At 42.6% G+C, this 22,130-nt stretch overlaps 5 protein-coding genes and 1 long non-coding RNA gene across 7 annotated transcripts in view; 1 reads left to right on the top strand and 5 right to left on the bottom strand.

Annotated features, from left to right (window-relative positions):
* LOC133965003 (raftlin-like) overlaps positions 1-3,014 on the top strand; it is a 72,535-nt gene extending 69,521 nt beyond the window's left edge. Inside the window, exon 9 of the mRNA XM_062399365.1 lies at positions 124-3,014. Coding sequence (XP_062255349.1) covers positions 124-801 — 678 coding nt within the window. The 3' untranslated portion in view covers positions 802-3,014. The remainder of the gene's footprint in view (positions 1-123) is intronic.
* A 958-nt stretch (positions 3,015-3,972) lies between these two features.
* On the bottom strand, positions 3,973-9,470 carry LOC133965006 (uncharacterized). Its single transcript, XR_009923836.1, has 2 exons — positions 9,054-9,470; positions 3,973-8,518 (listed from the first exon to the last, which is right to left on the bottom strand). It is a non-coding gene; the product is annotated as an uncharacterized LOC133965006 (long non-coding RNA).
* An 889-nt stretch (positions 9,471-10,359) lies between these two features.
* Positions 10,360-13,444, bottom strand: LOC133965005 (vitelline membrane outer layer protein 1 homolog). Of its 2 annotated transcripts, none has more exons than XM_062399367.1 (4): positions 13,177-13,444; positions 12,387-12,499; positions 11,240-11,543; positions 10,360-11,092 (listed from the first exon to the last, which is right to left on the bottom strand). In XM_062399367.1, exons 1-4 carry the CDS (start codon positions 13,363-13,365, stop codon positions 11,078-11,080), a joined length of 621 nt encoding a protein of 206 aa, XP_062255351.1. In that variant the 5' UTR covers positions 13,366-13,444; the 3' UTR covers positions 10,360-11,077. The 2 variants fall into 2 exon arrangements, with proteins under 2 accessions (XP_062255351.1, XP_062255352.1); XM_062399368.1 differs by having other exon boundaries at positions 10,360-10,442; positions 13,177-13,441.
* A 344-nt stretch (positions 13,445-13,788) lies between these two features.
* Positions 13,789-16,068, bottom strand: LOC133965004 (vitelline membrane outer layer protein 1 homolog). The gene is made up of 4 exons (XM_062399366.1): positions 15,794-16,068; positions 14,832-14,944; positions 14,076-14,382; positions 13,789-13,871 (listed from the first exon to the last, which is right to left on the bottom strand). The coding sequence occupies exons 1-4, from the start codon at positions 16,001-16,003 to the stop codon at positions 13,869-13,871; spliced, it is 633 nt and encodes a 210-aa protein (XP_062255350.1). The 5' UTR covers positions 16,004-16,068; the 3' UTR covers positions 13,789-13,868.
* Positions 16,069-16,990: 922 nt separating this feature from the next.
* LOC133965541 (beta-2-microglobulin-like) lies at positions 16,991-19,853 on the bottom strand. Its single transcript, XM_062400150.1, has 3 exons — positions 19,412-19,853; positions 17,808-17,919; positions 16,991-17,703 (listed from the first exon to the last, which is right to left on the bottom strand). The coding sequence occupies exons 1-3, from the start codon at positions 19,722-19,724 to the stop codon at positions 17,643-17,645; spliced, it is 486 nt and encodes a 161-aa protein (XP_062256134.1). The 5' UTR covers positions 19,725-19,853; the 3' UTR covers positions 16,991-17,642.
* Positions 19,854-20,556: 703 nt separating this feature from the next.
* LOC133964789 (RLA class II histocompatibility antigen, DP alpha-1 chain-like) lies at positions 20,557-21,881 on the bottom strand. The gene is made up of 2 exons (XM_062399031.1): positions 21,874-21,881; positions 20,557-21,109 (listed from the first exon to the last, which is right to left on the bottom strand). The coding sequence occupies exons 1-2, from the start codon at positions 21,879-21,881 to the stop codon at positions 20,677-20,679; spliced, it is 441 nt and encodes a 146-aa protein (XP_062255015.1). The 3' UTR covers positions 20,557-20,676.
* Between the last annotated feature and the right edge of the window lie 249 nt (positions 21,882-22,130).

Below are 22,130 nucleotides of genomic sequence, written 5' to 3'. Positions count from 1 at the left end.
GTAATCCCAGTGCAATATTGAACCCACTGCGATCTATTCTTAATTAAGTCTGAGTGTAATGCTTTGTGCCTGAAAGCGTGTTTAAAGACGCCTTCCACTAACATGCTAACGTCAATGTTTCAGAAACTGATCTTCAAGCCCCGAAGCAAGTCCAACAAGAACTGCATCAAAGACACGGCGAAGAACAAGAAGAAGAAGAAAACAAAAAGCGAGAAAGATGCAGAGGATCCTAAGATTATTGACGACGGAGAGAAGGCTGAGAGAGAGGAGGAGAAGAGCAGGGAGGAAGGGGAGGACCCGGCATACGGAGATGAGGTGAGAGAAAGTGGGACACTGGAAGAAAGGGAATCGAGGTGTGAAGAAGATGGAAAGATTGATGACGGGATTGAGATCAACGTAGAGACTGTAGAATTGAAAGATGGAGGAACGGAGAGGAAAGACAAAGGAGCAGGAAATGTCTCAGAAGAAGGAGAAGAAGGAGAAGAAGAAAAAGAAACATTGAATGGAGAGGGATCAGAAGAGAATGGAGAGCCTTTAGAAAAGAGAGACGTCCGGGAAGTGGCAGAAACTGTTGCGACTGTGGAAACAGAGAATGAGACCAAAGAGCACGAGGACACGGGCGGAGCAGAGGTCGAAGCTGTGATGGAAAACGGCGTGGAGGCGGACGAGGAGCGAGACGAGGGCGAGGAGGAGGAGGCCATCAAACGCAAGGCGGAGGAACCGGCCGGTGTGGAGGTTAGCGCCAAGGAGATTGTGGCAGATTCGCTGACCAATCAGAGCCCAGAGGAAACTCAAGAGTAGCCCCAAGTCGAGGTTTTATTCCCCAGCCCTACCTCTCAAATCCCCCCCTCTCCTCCAATCCTTAGATCTGGTTCACAGCGTTGTCCCTGATCCAAATTAACGGGGCGTCGATCCCCATCGCTGCAGCATTGTCCAAACCTGCCCCCCTCCAACCTGCCAAAGTGTAGCTTCAGACAGATTTCATGTGATCGCAGACATCAGTCCTACTGCACAACCACACATACTGAATGTATATATCATTAACAGGCAGGGCTGATGCGTGAGAGTCAAAGTGGAGTCACTGGAGTAACTGGACTAGGACCAACGAAAACATCTGCAAGTGAGCGACATCTTGAAAATTTAAAAACCTGGTCACATCCGAACCAAGAACAGCAGTGAAATCAGTAGTTGATCGGTTCTCAGGGTCAAAGTCCTTTAGGATTAATTCAAAGTTCAAATTCAAAAGAAGAATAGTTTGCAGACGGATATGAGACAGGAGTTGGTACAAATTTCTTGAAGAAGCTAACGTGAGCTACTTTTCTCAATAGCGACAAAAGCTAATTTGCTAGTTAGTCCTAAGAACTTTTTTTTAAACCACTTAAAGAATTAAAGAAAAGATGTGAAACTCCTAAAACTGCTTGAAGGACGTCAATGGCTCAATAAGCAGAAAAAACATGGTTGAATTATTAAGAGTACTTTTTGCTAGCATGTTAGCAGTTAGCTCTCCAGATACAGAAGTTTAACTTCTAGCCATGCAAAGAGACGCTCAGTCCATTCAAGTTATTTCTGGTGTGGCCTGGTCTTTATAGACGGGGTCAGGGACATCACATCTAGTCAATAAAGTTTGAGAACTCACCCTTTCCCCCGTCAGCTTGTAATACCCAGACATGGCATCTACATTACGAGAGGTACCCGACAGCTTGTGCAGCTCTGTCCAGTTTCTTAAGATGCAGAAAGACGAGTCAGGAAGAAACCTTGACCAGACACAGGCCTGCCTCATCCACACGACATCCACATGACGTAAAGCCCGGGGGGGAGGGGGGGAAGTGTCCCGCGTGATCACAGACTGTTTCTCCTCGGTTCTGTGCACCACCAGTCAGCTGTGCTGTGGAGGGAACTCGGGAGGAGGAGGACGCTGGCAGAGGTGGTGGGAAAGGCGTTTGTTGCGACAGGCAATCCAAAGTAGGGTGAAGAGATAATTGTTTACGCCGAGCTCTAAGCCGTCAAGTGCTTCAAAGAGAGCCGATAATCACTCTTTGGTGCGCGGTGTGCTGAGCTCACCTTGCACACAGAATGTTCCATAATTCAAAGCCAAGCTAGATAAGGATGTGAAATTCAGCTGAATGTTTGCGGCTCAAGGGCAGAACTCGTATTTACACTCACCTAGTTTGTTTTACGCGTGGGGGGGCTAGGATTTATTTCTACGCAAAGTTGCATTTTTAATTACATCTCCAGTCAAAGGCCACGGATAAAAAGTGCGGACACAAGGGTTAAGCTGCGTGGTCAGAGTCGGACTCACTCCCAGCTTAGAGATCGAGTGGGGGAGACAAAGGAGGAGGCGGAGAGTGAAAGAAATAAAGACCCGAGAGAATAAGAGCGTCAAATAAAAGCAATGAATAGGCTCATTTGAAGAAACATCCCACATCCCCCCCCACAGAGATTGCCTTCATTATTTCACCTCCAGCTCGGAGTGCACCTCGTACCAGACATCATTTCTGACAATAACCAACTCATAACCGAGTCGTTTCCATTTAAGAGAGGCGAAATGTGAGGAAGGGAGGTGGCACCGTTCACCGTGCTGAGAACTCATTAGTTCGCTAATGGATTCTGCTAGTGGGGTATCTGTCAGGAATCATGCATTTATAATGGAGGTCACTTATTAGGGGGGGATGTATTGATGGCAAAATTATAAAAAGAAAAAATGCCTTTAGATTTGACTGTAACGTCACCGAAGCATCGTTTGCACTGCGGAGGACTTTGAGTTTAAAAAATGCTGAATTCTTTGCGGAGATATTTTCCACACCTCAGAAAAATACGTGCGAAAAGCTGTTTATTGAAACGTTAGCATTCGGAGTTAATCCAGAATTATTCTGTCTCGCTTTTATCATTTGGATCTTTTGCTTCATGAGGACGGATGATACCTTGACGAAGATGAAACTCTTCAATTACACATATTTACGAGTGAGATTGATCAAGCTGAATAAGTGCTCTCTTTTTTTTGGGGGGGGGGGGGGGGGGGGGGATTAATCCACCTGCCGCTGAGATTTTTCAATGTAAAATGGCAAATGTTTTTTGTGTAGAGTAGAGTATAACAAACTGTGACCAGTGTAGCCTTATTACTATACTGTAATGGCCCCGCAGCCTGCTATTAGAGACGGTGATTTCAATGTTACATGTGTGTTCTAGTCCAACAGGAAAGTTTTGCTACCGTCAGTGTTGGTATTTTTGAAGCTGTCGTCCCCTGTTTTTCTTGCTGGAGTTTTGCAGTGAGGGGATAAAAATATTTGAAGTGTTTGTCCACAAGGAGGTGATGTGTTCTTTGGGGTTTATTTTTAAACATGTTTATTTTATTATCATTATTGTGATTGATTTTTTACTTTTACTTTTACCGTGGGCTCTGTGTTGCCTCTGCTGTTTCCGCTGAAGCTTGCAAAAATGTATTTCTGACTGACGCTTCGAGCTACCTCCCGAGGGCTGCTGTTGGTTTTCAAAAGCCGAGAGGGGCCACGGCCCGCTCGACCTCCTGGAACATGTGGTCCTTGTCCTCTCGGCCTCAGCGATGATGGAGCCCGGACCTGTGAGCGTGAGTTCATCGCTAATGGCAGACAAGGGTCGAGGGCAGAGTGGGTTGTTTTCCCACAGCTGTTCACATGGAGTCTGCGCGAGCACATGACAAATAACCACTCTGATATTGAACTGAATTTATATATATCGTAATATTCTCTGTGGTATCTTTTTTTGTTTTGTTTTTCTAGCTTTCGGCTGTTTGAGGTTTAATAAGCACTTATTCAAGAAATATGTAATGCTGCTCGGGAGCCAATAACACTCCGCTGTCACTTTCACACTTTGGTCAGATGATACAAATATGAATTATGAAAGGCAAAACCAAAATAGGCCTTTTGTTCGCTGACAAGATCTCTGAGAATATTGGAGAGATGTCCCCCCCCCCCACAAACAAACACACACACTGAATCCTGGTCAACTGATTTAATCAGATTTAATCAATTTCTCCATTCTCCTCAGCGTCAGGAGAAACATTTCAACTGTCATCTATCAGTTTTAAGAATATGAATACATCCCAATACCCCTACCTTTCTCCTTTTATTAATTTTTCTCAATCTGAAAACTGTGACATCTATTCCCCTCTGGCGTCCTGAAAATAAAAAACAGATTCCACTTCGTCCTTTTAGAAAAGCTCGGAGAAGGAGTTTGGGAAAAAATCTGTAAAGTATCAAAACATCCGCAGACATGGACGATCTCAACCTTGACAAAAGTTCCAGCCGGTCGAGCACACGTCCATCCAACCTGAGGCCGCGACCTTCAGGGCTGTCACTCTCCCCTGATAAGAGCTGATTGGTTGCCGTGCAGGCCGACACCCTGACATGAGAACACGCTGGGGACTGTAGGTAATTGTGTTTTTTTTAATCATTTGGGTGGGGGGAAGAGAGACAGGATCTGACGCTTTATCAGTTAAATGATGCTGAACCATGTTAACTCATCCGTCCGTGAAAACAAGGAGAGCTTTGCAGGTCCTCTTCTCATTTGTGTTAAAAGAAAAACATGATATACGGTCTCCTGTGTTATATCAGCATAAGTGTCTCTGAGCCTCCGTCGTGGCGCTGGAGCAATCGTTCATGGAGATGCTGTTAAAAAAATACAAATAAACATAGTGGTTCATTTCCTGTGTGATACTATGACGGCAGAGTAGAACGACAGATCATGATAAAATGGGATTTATTTTTTTCTGTGTTTGTCACTTTAGCTCACAGCCTCTGGAAAATGTATTCTTAGTTTTTCTTAGTTTTTTTTTTTAGTGTGTGTGTTTGTCTCTGATCACTTCAGCTGCCATCTTGAATGTTGAGTAACTTTGATCATGTGCTGTTGTCACTTGCAGAGCAGTGAAAGAAAAGTATTCTTTAATCCTTGCAATCCTGAGTATGTCCACATTCCTACTGTTCATGACATCTGTACAATTTGTATATTATAAAAAATGATTTATATTTAATGTGTACACGCGTCCTCGCTTCTTTTTTTGTTAAAACGGAAAATTCTGCTTCGGTTTGTTGAAGCAGCGGCTGTTCAAAATTACTTAGACGTTCGAGTGTTGAGCTTTTTTCAGGAATAATCCTTCATTTGACTCGTGAACTAATTAAAGAATCACGATTTTTCAACTCACTCTCTTTTACTGTCATAAAATAAGACTCGGATGTTCACTGAAATAGTTTTTACTGGAGGAAATCTCCTCCTCTTGTTACCGACGGCCATTAGGAGACATCTTTCCTCATTTAAAGATGGACACGCCTCCTAACTTTCATCATAGTGACAAATGTTGATATTTCAACAACAAGTCAAAAACTTGTACTTGTAGCTCGAGGTTTGTAACGTCAGTTTCAAGTGAAACTTTTACAGATGTTTAAAAAATTCCTGAGCTACGAAACCTTTTTACGTATATATTAAATACTACTACATAGCTTTTAAAAACATGTTTCTAAAAGAGAACAGGCGCAGTTAGTGCTGCTTTTTTTTGGAATATAAGTCAAAACATCCTTTGTATACATTTAAAAAATATTTCTACAGATACAAATTATTTGACAGTTTTAACAAATGTTATGCAACCAAGCAAACTATTTATACATGTAGAATTGTACTTGACAGTACATAAAGTATTTCTACAGCTACAAAAACCAACAAAACTTGTTTTCCTCTCTAACAAAACAAATTTTGTTATGTTTAAAAATTTTCTACAACATTATTACACATATACAAAATAGTCATACAGGTGATAATACATTTACACAACCCCCAAATATTTTTACAGCTACAAAACATTTTTTTTATTATGTATGAGGTTTTTATTTATTTGTTTTACAGGCACAAATTATGCATGATCCTAATGTGATGTCATGTATAATCAGGAATCTGTTAAGGACAGTTGGTCACTTGTATTTGTTACCTCAGAAAAACTCCAGAACAAGTAGTTCCGGCCAATGCAACTAGTTTTAGAGAGGCGGTGGTCTAATGGCAGAAACTTGGACTATGGGCAGAGAAGGTCTCTGGTTCGTCTCTGGTTCGACTCCACGGAGAGACAACAAAAGACGAACCTGGATTGATCTGTCCAAAAATCCAAGAGTCTTCCTTGCTCTGTGTGTCCTGCACACAGATGGGTTAAATGCAGAGGTTGAATTTGCCTGCCATTGCATGAGTGTGCCTTTGCATGCCTGTGCATGTGTTTGGTATGAATAAACATATCTTAATCTTCAGTCTTCCTCCAGGAAGCCATTCTCCAACCAGACTAGTTTATACGGAGACAGTCCATATACGAGTGCTGCTCTTATATAAACTAACTGAAAGACGAGATGAAAACTTCAGTCCACTGAGCACAATGAAAACACAAACACTAACCTGATGCATCTGGGAAATGAGACTCACAGACCAAAGTCGCTATTTTCTCCCAAGGAAACGATTTTCTTTTTTAAAAAAACGGCTCCATCTGGTTGTTATCTTCATTACCGTGTGAACCGTGGATCAATGTTATTGTTATTATCACAACAACACCATTCGTTTCAGCCTCAGCTCGACACCAAAGCCGTTCCGTACCGAAACCGTCCCTCAAATGTTTCACGTAAACACCATAACCCCACGGTGTTTACGAGCTGAACTATATTTACAGTTGAGCCGACACAGCTGCTGTGATCTATAAGTCATGAGCTCCGAGCCCTGGGGAGCGGGGGGGTCATTAACAGGAGGGCGAGACCACAAAACGCCACATCCATTCTGTCGACTACAGGAGGCGTTAATGGCTCTTCGGGCGGACTGGGGCCGGGCGAGCCGCTAAGCTGGTCAGAAACACATTCAGCCTGTGGTTTGGAAATTAAACTTGTGACCCGGGGCTTCACATCCCTGAGGTTCCCACATAGGGAACATGTTTCTGCACAGCAACTCGCTGACGGCGGCGTGTTCTGAATGATGAACTTGCTCTGCTGTCACAGGACGTGGTACAGTGTCCAGATCGAGTCGGTGCAGAGCTCGGGCCTTTGTGCCCAGAGGGCGTCTCTCTGCTGGAGCCGCGTGGTTGCACCAGATGTTCAACATCTCCGGACTGATTGATGTAGAGTTCACTGCCTCCATGAAATCATTATTCTATATTTTCATATGTGGAATCATAAAAGTCAAAGGTTTTTAGAGCGGTGATGGGCAGCTCCACTTGTTACAGCACTGCCATCTAGTGGGGAAATAAACAGGATTCAGATTCTTCCTGTTGGCTTTGAGCACTGAAATGATTAGTGGACCATTAGTATTAGATCATAGTCACTGGAACGCCATTGTAATTAGTCACATTTTGTGTCTTTGTGCCAGCTGCCTATTATTTTTGAAGATGTTATTGATGAACTTTAAAATCCTGCACCACCTGACACCTGGTTATGTTTCTTATTGAATCTGCGTTCACTCGTCACTCGTCTGTTTTCCTGGTTAAATTCTCCTCCTGCTGATATGAGCGTATCCGTGATCCAGGCAGACCAACAAGTGCACTTGATTTTCAAACCCCAGCAAAAACACCCTGAGCCCAGATAAGAGGTCAGCTGAGTGTATTTGTTACCTGAGCGAAGAGAAACTCTGCGGTTGTGTGTATTAAACTCTAATCTCTTTGCCTCGACTTGCAAAATCATCTGAAAACCAGAGACAGAGTTTGATAACATCACGTCGACCCGCCGCACAACCTCCGCCAGCAGATTAACTGCTCAGCGATTAATTAACACAATTACCTCTGTGTGTGCCAATCGTTGTCTTATCAAACTTTGTCAGGCCTTAAACTGTAAATTAATTAATACCCCCTCTCGTCATTTCCTAATTACCTCGGTTCCAGCAGGAACTGTGGGAAACACCCGTGTCAGCGCCTCCAGCGTAATCTGGAGGCGCTGATAGGAAGTGAAAACATGCCGCTCTCTTGCAGATGAGGTGAGGAGGCGACGACACAATGTAAAAATGGATTCTTCATCTTATTGTGAAGATGAAGGCCGACACTTGAAACTTTCTCTTGAAAGCTAAATATAAATAACTGTCGGCTGAACTCTGATCTCAGTGTTTGTGTTTTTAATAAAAGGAAATGAAACCTAATCAGAGACTTGAAGTTCTGAGGAAAAGATGGGATGGGAACAGAATAAGGGCACATTATAATCGTTTGAATAATAATCGATTCTTTCCATAATCGAGCAGCCCTAATACAAATACAAATCACTATTATTTAACAAAAGTATTATTGCAAAAAACTGCAGATTTGATGATTAAAATACACACAGTGTATAACTGATCTTCAAAGCGTTAACACATTTTGATACTGGATTTATTTGTTGTCCATTTTGTGAAAGGTGCCTGATTGGAGACTGGTACCAGTGCAGAACACTTACAAGCCAGGGTGAGACTCCACAGTGTAAGTTGAGCTCTGGTCCCCGTCTTTGCCACAGATGAGGCGGATGCCGTTCATGGCTGTGTCGTCGCCATCGCCCTGTCTGGACTCCACCTGAGGAAACAGAGTTCAGTTCCCAGAAGCAGATCGGATTAAAACAGTTTTTCTTTTGTTTAACTTCTGAACCAGCAGCAATGAAGGTGTCTTTTCACAGCCAGTTTGAGTCAGAGGGACAATTCCATTACTTACTGGGAGTTTGTGAAACGTGAGGAATGAAAAGCTGCATGGTCGAATCTCTGATGTATTTATGAATAAAAAGTTTATTATTTTACCTTCAGTATAAGAAAACTTCCGTTCTACATTTAAGGTCAACATTTGTTGAATAACTAAATCAATAATTATATATATATATATATATATATATATATATATATATAAGAGTGATGAAGGATTTTAAATGTATAATACATGAATTATGGACAAGCAGAATGTCCATTGAGTTAAAGGCCTTCAGCTTTTCAGCCAGTGTACTACCTGGAAAACAAAAGTTAGTATTGGACTAAGCAATGGAAAGTTATTTTTTTTACCTCAGTAGGTTTAAGTTAAATAAAAAATAACTGTGATACATGTTAGAAATCAGTTTCTTTACCCTGGTACTGAAGCCAATAGCAAAGTACTGGTCAGGACACATCTCGGGCCACCTCCATGTTCCCCACTGCTGTCCGTTTGTCACAGTCAGCACAGATGTGTACAGCCGGTCGGCCACAACAGCTCCCTGCTGGAACAACCCCAAGAACATCACAGCCAGCATGGCCACTGCGCGGAGCAGACTCTCCATGTTAACAGCACTGAGCGGAAGGTTTCACTGGGAAAAGCCAGCTGATGAGTTGTGGAGGGGTTTCTGCCTCAAAAGCTCTTATATAGTTTACGTGTTGATCGCGGAACAGACAACTTATATTACGCCGGATTTACAAAGCACGCGGAAGTGCCACGCTATGACAAGCCGTTTCAGCATTCATTCCATTTCCTTGATATCAAATGTCAGTCCCCTCCACTAGTTCGGTCTTTGTTAGCACTAGTCGGACATTTGGTCACACTAGTTAATCACCTCACTGTAATAGTTGAACACAAACATTTTCCAGTCACTTTTTTTCAGAAACTAGAGGCCTACAATTCCCTGCACTAGTTTACTGGTACACATTTTGCACCTCACTAGTTTGCTGAAGGTGAATCAATGCTTGGCTAGCTAACATGTCAGAGCTTTTGCAGCTCACTAGTTAGCTAGTAACACTTTCAGCATTAGTAGTTCGGTCCAGAGGGCCACTAGTGCGCCAGAAGCCAAATAGTAGGGACTTTGGTGCTACTAGTGCGGCGCACAGTGTTACTAGTACAGTTTCTGTTGTAACTAGTGAACAAAAGTGCAACTAGTTGCTGAAAAAGAGTGACTTTTTGTTCAACTAGAGCTGACAAAGACCGAACTAGTGGAGGGGACTGACATTTGATATCAAGGAAATGGAATGAATGCTCAAACGGCTTGCCATAGCGTGCTTTGTAAACCCGTCGTAATATGCGTTGTCTTTTCCGCGATCAACACTAAACTATGTCAGAGCTTTTTGAGGCCGAACCCCTTCCAGAACTCGTTAGATGGCTTTTCCCGTCGAAACCTTCCACTCACTGCGCCTCGCGCCCTGCACCGATGGTTTCAGCTAGGAGCCCATTTTTTTAGCTCGCTTTGAACGTATGGCGCCAGGAAACACACTGAAAACTTATTTTAAATTATATAAATTACATATTTTACATGATATAAATGATGAAATATGCATCCCATACTTTGTATTCCCCTTGTGTTGTCCTGGACTTTAAATTTTCCCAATTTTCCCAATCACATAAGTAGATGTCCCCCTCGGGCCGTAGACTTGAACTTCTGAGAAAAAACATCACAGAAACAGCAGCGATTCAAATGAGCACTTTATTATTTTTCATTGTTTAATTCAGGGTGACGGAGGAGGGGCGGACCAAGCTGCTCATCTGTCAATCACTGTCGATAAAAAAAACATGAAGCACAAATTCAGAAACTGTAAAGAACAGAGTCACAGGATTATGAACAAAACAACATTTGAATAATATCACACAGATAGATAGATAGATTACTTTATTCATCATCCTTCAGCTGTTAAACCAAACTGTGCTTTAATCTCAATTCCATTTAGAAGTTTTATCACATTGGCAGAGGTAATTACTTTGAGTCTCTCAGCTCTTTCTGGGCTTTAAAGGGGACATATTTTGAAAATGCCACTTTTGTAGTGCTTCTACATGTTAATTTGGGTATCTGGCATGTCTACCGTCCCAAAAGACTCTGAAAAAAAACAACTCCTGCAATTTGTTGTGGTTCCTCTGTGTCAGAAACGATACGCTAGAGTGCGACGAATGGGATTACGTCCGAAAAATACGTAATTTTCAAACCATGCCCATTCAAGGAGTCTCGCTACATGGCCTTGGACCACCCCCCACCATCATCTCAACGGCTCCGGGGAGAGACGGCCCGGCTCCGTTGTCCCTAACTCAAGCTAGCGTTAGCAAGCTGCTGCTACCCTTCAGACATCTAAGTGGCTGCATAAACATGCCGATCGTCGAGTCGGGTAGTGGGGGCACAGGCGGGGCACTCAGAACAGGTCAATCTGAGGAGGACTGTTTTAGACAGGGTAAAAAGGTGCTGTTTTAAATGATCCTTGTGGTATTTTGACCAAAATATGTTACAGACATTTCATTAAGACCCCAAGGAACCATATCAACTGTGGTGAAATGGGCATACGATGGGTCCTTTAATCTATTTACCTGCAGGGTTCGGTCACAGCAATGGAAGCGCACGTCGTTGAGGGCGGTGTCGTCCCCTCTCCCCTGTCGGTCCTCCACCTTGGTCTCGATGCCACAGATTCCTCCGTTGACACAAACCTGGCTCCATCCGCCGTACTCGCCCCAGTCCAGGCCGCTGCCCTCCAGCAAGGGGCTGCTGCTGCAGCGGAACTTGATGTTGTTGGCAGCGGTGTCGTCTTTCCTGCCCTGACGGCCCTCCACGCGGAGCTGGAAAGAGCTGAGCACGCCACTGGGGCAGTACTGAGGGTTGGACCAGTCGCCCCAGCTGGAGACGAGAGCAGGAAACACAGCAGAGTGAATCAAATCTGAATAATAGCCAACGTTTGGTTTGGAAACACGAAGACGAGACGTTTCAACATCTGAACCCTGAACTTGAAATCCTGGAAAAATAATGTTTTGATTTCCATGATGTGGAAACTGTCTCCAGCTTCCTGCTGCTTCCAAAACACCGTTTTAATATCTTACTCTTATTTAACCTCCTAATAATTAAAGACTATGATAAAAAACACCTCAGTGACTCAAAGAAGTAAAGAGTTTCTACTGATAAGTTCATGTCTGTCCAACATCAGATTCCCTGCTGCAAAATACCAGCTCTCCACAGGGACAGCTGTATTTTAAAGAAATTAAAGTAAGAAAACAATAATGTGACAGAGCAGTTTACATGTTTGTTTCATGCTACAACTGAAAATCAAGTGAATTTACATCTGGGTCACATTAGTTTTTATATATTTAAAAACTACTCCCTGTGAAAAGGCAAATTTAATTGGTTCTATGTAGAGTTTTCTAATAATTTGACACAATCATCATTTCTCGGAATCTTTGTAAATCACTTATCTTTCTTATGATCATTATTATCAGCACCATTCTTTGGTTTTATGCAATTTTTTTTCTTTAATTATATGGATTTTGGAACTTATATACATACAAATACAAATCACGATTATCTAGGAAAAGTATTATTACAACAAACTGCAGATTTGATGATTAAAATACACACAGTGTATAACTGATCTTCAAAGCGTTAAAACATTTTTCATAATGGATTTATTTGTTGTCCAGTTTATTAAAGGTGCCTGATTGGAGACTGGTACCAGTACAGAACACTTACAAGCCAGGGTGAGACTCCACAGTGTACATGAAGTTGTGGTCCTCGTCTTTGCCGCAGATGAGGCGGATGCCGTTCAGGGCTGTGTCGTCGCCTTTGCCCTGTCTGGACTCCACCTGAGGAAACAGAGTTCAGTTTCCAGAAATAAAACACAGCTTCCCATTATAAATGTTCTCTGAGCTGCAGGACAATAAAACAAACTTTTACATTTTTTCATTTACTTATTGATTTTTGTCCCATTATGTTGGAATAAAACAAATTGAAGGTGTCTCTTCACGGCCAGTTTGAGTCAGCGGGACAATTCCACTACTGACTGGGACTTTGTGGAACAACGTGAGGAATGAAAAGGTGCACGGTCGAACCTCTGATGTATTTATATTTTAAAAGTTTCCTATTTTACGTATGAGAAAAACAAAAGTTCTGAAAATGATAAAAATAAAACATCAGTTCTACATTTAAGTTAAAAATTAGTTGAATAACTAAATCAATAATTATATATATATATATATATATATATATATATATCAGTCATGATTTGGAAAAAGTGATGACGAATTTAAAATTTAGAACACATAAATTATGGACAAGAAGAATTTCTAGTGAGATGAAGGCCTTCAGCTTTTCAGCCAGTGTACTACCTGGAAAGCAAAAGTTGTATTGACTAAGGCATGGTCCAATAAAGTTACTTTCCATTGCTTAGTCACTAAGCAATGGAAAGTAACTTTAATTGCCTCAGTAGGTTTAAGTTAAATAAAAAATAACTGTGATAAATGTTAGAAATCTGTGTCTTTACCCTGGTACTGAAGCCAACAGCAAAGTACTGGTCAGGACACATCTCGGGCCCCCTCCATGTTCCCCAATGCTGTCCGTTTGTCACAGTCAGCACAGATGTGTACAGCCGGTCGGCCACACCAGCTCCCTGCTGGAACAACCCCAAGAACATCACAGCCAGCATGGCCACGGCGCGGAGCAGACTCTCCATGTTGACAGCAGTGATTGGAAGGTTTCACTGGGAAATGCCAGCTGATGAGTTCTGTTTGGGTTTCGACCTCAACAAGCGCTTATATAGTTTACGTGTTGATTGCGGAACAGTCAACTCGTATCAGCGTGAATCATTTACAGCTGAGTTCATCAGCCTTTTCGAGCCGAAGTTCACTTTTTAATTCCAAACGTAAGCCGAGATCTACCACCCTGATATCTTCCAAAATAAAAGAGTTAGGAGGGTCATTTTTGTCTTTGCTGCAGAGGCCGACACTTGAAACTTTCTCTTGAAAGCTAAATACTAATAAATGTCAGTTATTTGTCGGCTGAGATCTGATCTCAGGTTTGTGTTTAAAGAAAAAGGGAATGAAACCTAATCAGAGACTTTAATTTCTGAGAAAAAACGTCACAGCAACAGCAGCGATTCAAAAGAACAGTTTATTATTTGTTATTGTTTAATTCAGGGTGACGGAGGAGGGGTGGACCAAGCTGCTCATCTGTCAATCACTGTTGATAAAAAAAAAAAAACATAAAGCACAAATTCAGAGTCACAGGATTATGAACAAAACAACATTTCAATAATGTCCCAAACGTCCTTCAGCTGTTAAACCAAACTGTGCTTTTATCTCGATTCCATATACAAGTTTTATAACATTGGCAGAGGTAATTATTTTGAGCCTCTCAGCTCTTTCTGGGCTTTAATTGAATTACCTGCTGGGCTCTGGCACAGCAATGGAAGCGCACGTCATTGAGGGTGGAGTCGTCCAGGCCAGACTGGTATTCCTCCATCTTTGTCTCGATGCCGCAGATTCCTCCATTGCCACAATCCTGGCTCCAGTGGCCGTACTCCCCCCAGTCCATGCCAGTGCCCTCCAGCAGTGGGTTGCTGCTGCAGCGGAACTTGATGTTGTTGACGGCGGTGTCGTCCCCGAACAGGCCCCGATGGGTCTCCACGCGGAGCTGGAAAGAGGTGAGCACGCCACTGGGGCAGTACTGAGGGCTGGACCAGTCACCGAAGCTGGAGACGAGAGCAGGAAACACAGCAGAGTGAATCAAATCTGAATAAGAGCCAAGGTTTGGTTTGGAAACATTGATAAAAAACTACCTCAGTGACTCGAAGAAATAAAGAGTTTCTACTGATAAGTTCATTTCTGTCCAACATCAGATTCCCTGCTGCTAAATACCAGCTCTCCACACATGGACAGCTGTATTTTAAACAAACTAAAACCATGTGATAATGTGACAGAGCAGTTAACATAATGTTTGTTTCATGCTACAACTGAAAATCAAGGAAAAACCAGGTGTATTTACATGGATTGTGTTACTTTGTTACTACAGTTATAATGGTTTATAACTGATCTTCAAACACCTTTTGATCATGGATTCATTTGTTTGTTCAGAATAAAATGTAGTAACAGTTTATGAAAGGTGCCTGATTGGAAACTGGTACCAGTACAGAGCACCTACTAGCCAGTGTGAGACTCCACAGAGTACAGGAAGCTCCGGTTCACGTCTTTGCCGCAGATGAGGCGGATTCCGTTCAGGGCCGTGTCGTCGGCGCCATACTGGTTGGACTCCACCTGAGGAAACAGAGTTCAGTTCCCAGAAGCAGATCGGATTAAACCAGTTTTTATTTGTTCAACTGCTGCACCAGCAACAAGTGCTTGTGATGTCACAGGTCACAGCAAGTGAAGAGCAGCGTAGTATCTGATTCAACAGGAAGTAAATGCATCTCCGGTTGTTGTAAATAGTTCTCTGTATATAATCAGGATTCTTATGATCATTCATTAGGAACCAGTTAATCAACATGACTGCAAACACAGTTTCCCAGTATAAATGTTCTCTGACAGGACAATTTAACAAAGGGGGAACATTTACCTTATTTCATTTATTCAGCTTTTTGCTGAGTTCACACAGATTTACGTCCCATTATGTTGGAATCATACAAAGTGAGGTGTCTCTTCATAGCCAGTTTGAGTCATATGGACAATTCCATTACTTAATGTGACTTTATGAAATAATGTGAGGAATGAAAAGCTGTAGGGTCGAAACTCTGATGTATTTATATTTTAAAATGTTCCTATTTTACCTTCAGGATAAGAAAAACAAAAGTCATGAAAATGATACAAAATTTAGAAAACCAGCGAGAGAATTAACAAAAAACTTCATGTTCTACATTAAAGGTCAAAATGTGTCCAATAACTAAATCAATAATTATTAACATATAAGTCATTATTTGCAAAAATGATTTAAAATGTAGAAAACATGAATTACGGCAAGGGGAATGTCTAAAGGCCTTCTGCTTTTCAGCAATTTTACTTTGTGGAAAGCTAAAATTATTATTGGACTTAGCAATGGAAAGTTATTTTATTTGCTTCAGTAGGTTTAAGCTAAAACACATTGATAAAGTTTAGAAATCATGTCTTTACCCTGACACTGAAGCCCACAGCAAAGAACTGGTCAGGACACATCTCGGGCCACGTCCAGTTTCCAAACTGCTCTCCGTTTGTCACAGTCAGCATAGATCTGTACGGCCGGCTGGTAAAGGCCACACCGGCTCTCTGCAGGAAGTTCTTCTCCTCGCACAACCCCACGGACAACACGGCCAGCACGGCCATGGCGCAGAGCAGACTCGCCATGTTGACAGCAGTGAGTGGAAGGTTTCAACAAGAAAAGCCAGCTAACGAGTACCGGAGGGGGTTCGGCCTCAAAAAGCTCTTATATAGTTTACGTGTTGATCGTGGAACAGACAACTCATATCAGCGTGGATCATTTACAGAGACGCAGGCCGGCGTGGGAATCACCAGCTGCTGCTGGAGAACGAGAAGGTTTTTCTGACGCCAGATTCCACAGGATTCTTAATTTCACTGAAGTCTTACCCCCATGAAGTTGATTTGATGTGAATTTAACATTTCTGCATCTCCAGAGAGCTCAGAATCAGTGGGTCACTTAAAATCAACCTTTTCAGGGATTGTAATTGTGCAACAGCAACAGTAGAGGATCACTCAGAGAGCACATTTCTCCACCAAGGCCCAAAAGCCCATGTAAATGTCACACACACGTAGATATCAGTTCCCTTAATGTGCCTGATGTTTTCATCAAGATTCAGGAAAGGTTCCCTGGGAAATGATTGGGAAAATGTAATGTTATGCAATGTTAAAGAAAAGATAAGAAAAAACAGAATTGCTCAACCCTGGAAAGTACCAAAAATAGACTGAGAGCTCAGAATCAGTGGGTCACTTAAAATCAACCTGTCAGGGATTGTTATTGTGCAACAGCAACAGTAGAGGATTACTCAGAGAGCACATTTCCAGCCCATGTACATTTCACACACACATAGATATCAGTTATCAAGATCCAGGAAATGTTCTCCTGGGAAATGACTGGGACAATGTTGAAAATGTCTCATCTTGCAATGTTAAAGAAAGTGAAAATAAATTGATCCTGATCCTGATCCACACTAAAGTTGAATGGCTTCTTTCCTGGTCCATTTCACAACCTTCCACCAAGTTTCATGGAAATCCGTTCATGGTGGAGGTAAAAACATAGATTGAATGTTATACATATTATGTTATAACAGCTGAGTGAATAAAGAAAATGCACAGAAAGTATTCAATACTCGGTTTTATTCCAAAGTGAGTATTACAGGTCACAGGTCTGACAACGTGCTGTAAAACCCTGAGGTGTAACAGCATGTCACGTTCCCACACACGAGTCAAACACAAACTGAAGGACAAAGAGTTTTATTACTGAGAAAATGACGCTGGTTCATTTTACTTAATTATGTATTACTGATAATAAGAAGGTGAAGTTTGACAATGACAAAACCAAGACGAATAGCATCTGGTCATTTAAATAATACAGCGAAAATGAAATTTCATGAAGAAACAAACCTGAGATTAAACCAAAAATAATCATAGGACAGAGGAGACGTGGTGTCAGGAGAATTGTGTGCAAATTTTATTTACATAGAACCTTTCCTGCAGATTAGTGCAAATCAAAGTGCTTCACGTATGATGATAAGACAAAAAGTTAGAAAAGAAACAATAAAAACAATTTAAAAACAATGCTCACAGTAAAATGGTGAGAAAGATAAAACATTAAATAAATAAATAGAAAAATTAAATAAAATGATCGTTTCTAATCAGAAGCAGCAACTGTTTATAAATGGGAGCTGAACAATGATGTGAGGGTGACCAGTAAAGTCATAAAATAAATTCTGAACCTGACTGATATAGTTTTTGTTTCCAACTGCAACTTTCCTCGGTTCAAGAAAAACTAAAACTCTGAAAGACATGACGATGTTTGTCCTTGTCTGTCAACTGGGCTGAAGTCAAACCTGAAACAGGACAGAGAAGGTTTCATGAGAAACAACTTGTTCACAGTTTGGTTTCTTTCACCCTCATTACTAAAAAGTTCAGAACAGTGACGGGTTTCACAAACCTCCGCCTCCACCAGAAGTAAACTGCTCCACCTGCAGCTGCACAGAGGCCCACGAGGAAGAAGAGGATCCCCACTGTCACCTTCACACATTTCAGATCCAGAGCTAAGGTGTCTATAAAAGAGAGAGAGAGACAAACAACATAAGGCCTTCTCAGCTCGGGGGCCCCTGCAGACACCTTCAGATTCTCTCCATCACATTCTCCTCTTCGTCGTGCATCTTCTTTCTCCTCCTGTCACCGCTCCTCAGATTCTCAAACCTCACACATCAACAGCAGCTGACAAACCGAACCATTGTTCGTCGCCGCTGTTGATTCTGCCATCACTCACATCGGAGGAGGTGGCGGCTCTGGCATGTTTGGACTGAGAAGCAGGAGACGGGAGGAGAAAGCAGGAGACGGTGAATTGAGCTCCATTCTTTCACGAAAACAAAGGCAAACCCATTCAAAATGGGAGCAGGGAGACAAAACCCAGGCTGGAGAATAAGCAGCCGTGTGTACAGGAGCGGCAGCTGGAACGCTGAGGCTACTGGGACACAATAGACAAGCTGGCGAGGAGTCGGTGCTGGATGATGGTGTAAAGACTAATGAGGGAATCTGAAGCAGGTGAGCAGGTGTGTGTGGAGATCAGGCGATGTGGAAACACATGAAGACATCAGGGACGACTGCTGGACATGGGGAGAACAGCAGGTGTTGATTCTGTTTCCCCATCGATATGTTTAACCTCAACTTGAACCGAACCTCTGTCGCTTCCTGACCATTTATGTTTGCCAGCATCCGAGAACTGGAATTCTGGAACTGGGGGGGGGGGGGGGGGGGAGCGACACAATAAGCCAGAGGCTAAACCGACAGCGACTCCATGAGGACCTGCACCCGACACGATCCCATCACAGCCAGATGTGTCACATCCGGCTCATCTTAATATCATCCAACCTGGAGCTGACATGGAATCTTAATGTCAGCCACAGTTCAATGAAATGAAACAATAATTATTTCATAATGTAAAATTTCAATGTGTATTATTTCAAACCCCTACATGATCCCCTCACAGCCTGGATGGATGGATGGATGAATGGATGGATATTAGGACGCATAGTTAATGACACCATAACTTACTTTGATATATATAAAAAGAAGGAGAGAGTGAACGATTGAGAGAAAGAGAGAGAGAAAGAATAGATAATATGTATAGAATAAAATATTGAATATATATATATAGAAATAAAAAGGATACGATGAAATACGATACAATATGATTTGAAAATCTTTTACAACTTTATAATTACTTTGGGGAAAGTGGCCATATTACAGCATAAAGAGAGGGGGGGGTATGAAAATAGAGACACCAGTAAAAGCAATAAAGATAATAAATAATAGGAGATTTTAAAAACAAAAGACTCCCAAGGGGTTTAGTAGGAGGCGTCTCTTTTCCATCCAGACTGTGAAGGCACCTCTTGGTGATCTGCGGCTCCTCTCAAGCACTAAAGTCCAAAAGAATCTAGAGAAGAGGATTCTGTCCTACATCTCCAATACACACGGTCCTTCCTCAAACTTTATTAAACAGTGAGTAATGAAACCCCCCCCTTGTGTTTGAATGTGTTCACTGACCCCAGTCCACCTCCAGGCTCTGTGGCAGACTGCTGTGCTCCACCCTGCAGCTCATCCGCTCCCCCCTCCTGGGTGTCAGCTCCAGGTAGGAGTGGACCTGGAAGCTCCAGTCCTCGTTGGCCAGGACGTCAGTGGACGACACGTCGCTGGAGACCTCCACCCCGTCCCTCAGCCAGCTCACCTGCACTTTCTGAGGGTAGAAGCCCAAGACGCTGCAGTGGAGGATGGTCCGCACCCCGTAGTCAGCCGGCTCGGTGTGATGGACCCTGACAACCGGCGGCACTGGAGTGTGGAGAAGATCAGAGCAAAACATTAGCAGCTAAACGACCTGCAGAAGACTGAGTCACTTTTATTTAATCCATTGAATTAGAGCACAGGGAGAGAGACCTAGAAGCAAATGAAGCCAAGGAAGTGAAACTGATTGATCCATAATAACCTTCTTCAGTAGAAAACACAGAAATGTACCTGTTCTGTCCAGCGTGCTCCGTCTGAACAGCCTCGCGTTGTATCTGCAGAGAGTTTCCACTTGAACTCTTCATCAAGGCCATTTTCCAATCCTGAGTGTTGTAATGTTTTGCGGTTTTCATGCCAAATTCTCCAAAGCCCACGTACTTGCCGACCCGGGGGGAATTAATTCCTCATTCAGTATCTGATCTCTCTCCTCTGTCATTTGAGCTCAGTCGCTGGGTCAATGCACCTGTAGAGTCCAGGGTATGAATAAGCTCTACACCACTGGACATATACAGTCAAATCCAAGCTGCTGTATCTGGGGTTTTCAGCGTTCGGGATCTAAACTGCATCCATCAGAAGCTCGACGCACTTAGATATTAAAATGTGGCAGCGACTCATCCATCACTATGAATATAATGAGATTCAGGCCCGAGCAGAACAAATCCAGCGGAGGCACTTTTATAAAACATCTGCATTCGGTGACAGTATTAAAACAGAAGCAGGCAGAGATGAGAAACAGCGTTTGCAGATCGTTGGTGTAAGGCTCCTTTTGTGTTTGTGTGTGTGTGTCGAGCAAAGTGCATCATATACTTCGGTCATGTTTATAAATATAGACAATATCTCCCTTAATTTTTTCTCAATTTCTCTGCCTCCATCTCTTTCTCTCTCTGCCTGTTGCTTTTATTCTTTGAATTTTGACATTTTTAACAGATTTCCCAGAGATAATTCATGGACCTTGATTTTAATCTGAGTGACTTCTGGTGACGTGTGGCAACAAAACAACAAACATAATCTTTAAATTGTATTGTCAATGCTCAAATGAATAAAAGTCGACCACCCATTGACCGACTCACACATGTGGAACTGGTATTATTCACAGACCCACCCCAGAACCTGGTGAGCGGCGCCTGCAGGCTGACGTGGGCCACGCTGCAGGAGTAGATGTCGCCCTCCTCCGGGGTGAAGTCCAGGTAGGAGGAGGTGCGGAAGCTGAAGTCGCTGTTGGAGTAGTACTGAGTCTGGCTGAACTCGCTCTCGTCCACCGGCTGCCCGTTCCTGTTCCAGCTGATGTCGACCACGGGCGGATGGAAGTCGTTGACGAAGCAGATGAGGGTGTTCGGGACTCCAGGCTCCGTGTGCTGCTTCGGGAAGATCAGGGAGATGGGACTGGCTGTGGACGAACGGGTGGACGGACACAGACAGTAACACGACACGGGGCATAATATGTGGACGTCTCTGTGGGATTTTCTTTATTCTGTTTTTGGGGGATTTTTCACTTTATGAACAAACTGAAACTTGGAAACAAATTCAAAGAGCGTCAGACAAAAGTACATGAACGAGGGCCGTTTGTCTATTTGCAGATTTACTCAAAAACAACAGAGCCAATTTTCACAAGATTTTGCAAAGGGGGGAGGTGTGAACCAAGTAAGAAGCTGTTACACATTTTCTCTGCTACGTTTTCCAATGGAGTTGATAGAGGACTCAAACATTGACTGTATGTGAAGATGGAGATGAAGATGGTGTTATGATGGACATCACATCTCCCCAAAAGTGAAGCTGCATCATCTTGATCGCCCCCTGGTGTCTGGCTGCAGTATATGTCATAAAACCTGCCTCCTCCATGTTAGCTGATGGGACACTGACCAAACAAAAGACGTTAAAGTAGCGTGTTTCTCTGTCTCCAATTTACGCCATCAGCGCAAGATGGCAGCGCTCTTATTCTGGATATTTTAGATTTATTTCTGCGTCGTCCATCTTTATTCACAATAGATTGACCGTGTTTGATGAACTAAAATAATATGCGACGGAACACAAAGATACTTTAAGTGTAGTTCACAGCTAAACCAGAGGAAGATTCTCACACGTACACACACGCACATCCCAGTATCACGGCACTCGTGCTAATTAAAGGGAGGGTTATACAATTAATAATTACCCTGCACCGACAGTACTAGTGTGATTATATACACACAGAGGTTAATTACAGCTCCCATGGATTTGCTCTGCTTTACCTGTTCATCTCTTAAGAAAACACCCGTGAACACTCCTCTCATTAACTTGTGCTTAATAACACCGCTTACTTCTCTCGTTACATCTCATCAGTAGTTTGATTATCTCTTGGTCTTGGGAGTAGCCGACAATCATAATTCACTTTTGGAAAGATTAAGTCATACATTATTTGCATCATCAGATGCTCAGACATGGATCGTCTGAAAGTAACTAAGTACATTTCCTCATGACCTGGGTATTCCCACTTATAGTCTTCTCC

This window comes from Platichthys flesus, chromosome 11, assembly GCF_949316205.1.
Source record: "Platichthys flesus chromosome 11, fPlaFle2.1, whole genome shotgun sequence".
NCBI classification, from domain to species: domain Eukaryota; kingdom Metazoa; phylum Chordata; class Actinopteri; order Pleuronectiformes; family Pleuronectidae; genus Platichthys; species Platichthys flesus.
This window is presented reverse-complemented; position numbering and strand designations above follow the sequence as displayed.

Coding starts and splice junctions, on each gene's coding strand:
- LOC133965004 (XM_062399366.1), bottom strand. CDS start 16,003: ATGGCGAGTCTGCTCTGCGCCATGGCCGTGCTGGCCGTGTTGTCCGTG. Junction 14,945..15,793: donor CTGTGGGCTTCAGTGTCAGG/GTAAAGACATGA, acceptor CTGTTTCCTCAG/GTGGAGTCCAACCAGTATGG. Junction 14,383..14,831: donor GTGGAGTCTCACACTGGCTA/GTAGGTGCTCTG, acceptor TCTCGTCTCCAG/CTTCGGTGACTGGTCCAGCC.
- LOC133965005 (XM_062399367.1), bottom strand. CDS start 13,365: ATGGAGAGTCTGCTCCGCGCCGTGGCCATGCTGGCTGTGATGTTCTTG. Junction 12,500..13,176: donor CTGTTGGCTTCAGTACCAGG/GTAAAGACACAG, acceptor CTGTTTCCTCAG/GTGGAGTCCAGACAGGGCAA. Junction 11,544..12,386: donor GTGGAGTCTCACCCTGGCTT/GTAAGTGTTCTG, acceptor TCTCGTCTCCAG/CTGGGGCGACTGGTCCAACC.
- LOC133965541 (XM_062400150.1), bottom strand. CDS start 19,724: ATGTTTTGCTCTGATCTTCTCCACACTCCAGTGCCGCCGGTTGTCAGG. Junction 17,920..19,411: donor GAGCCTGGAGGTGGACTGGG/GTCAGTGAACAC, acceptor TCTCTTTTATAG/ACACCTTAGCTCTGGATCTG. Junction 17,704..17,807: donor TACTTCTGGTGGAGGCGGAG/GTTTGTGAAACC, acceptor GTCCTGTTTCAG/GTTTGACTTCAGCCCAGTTG.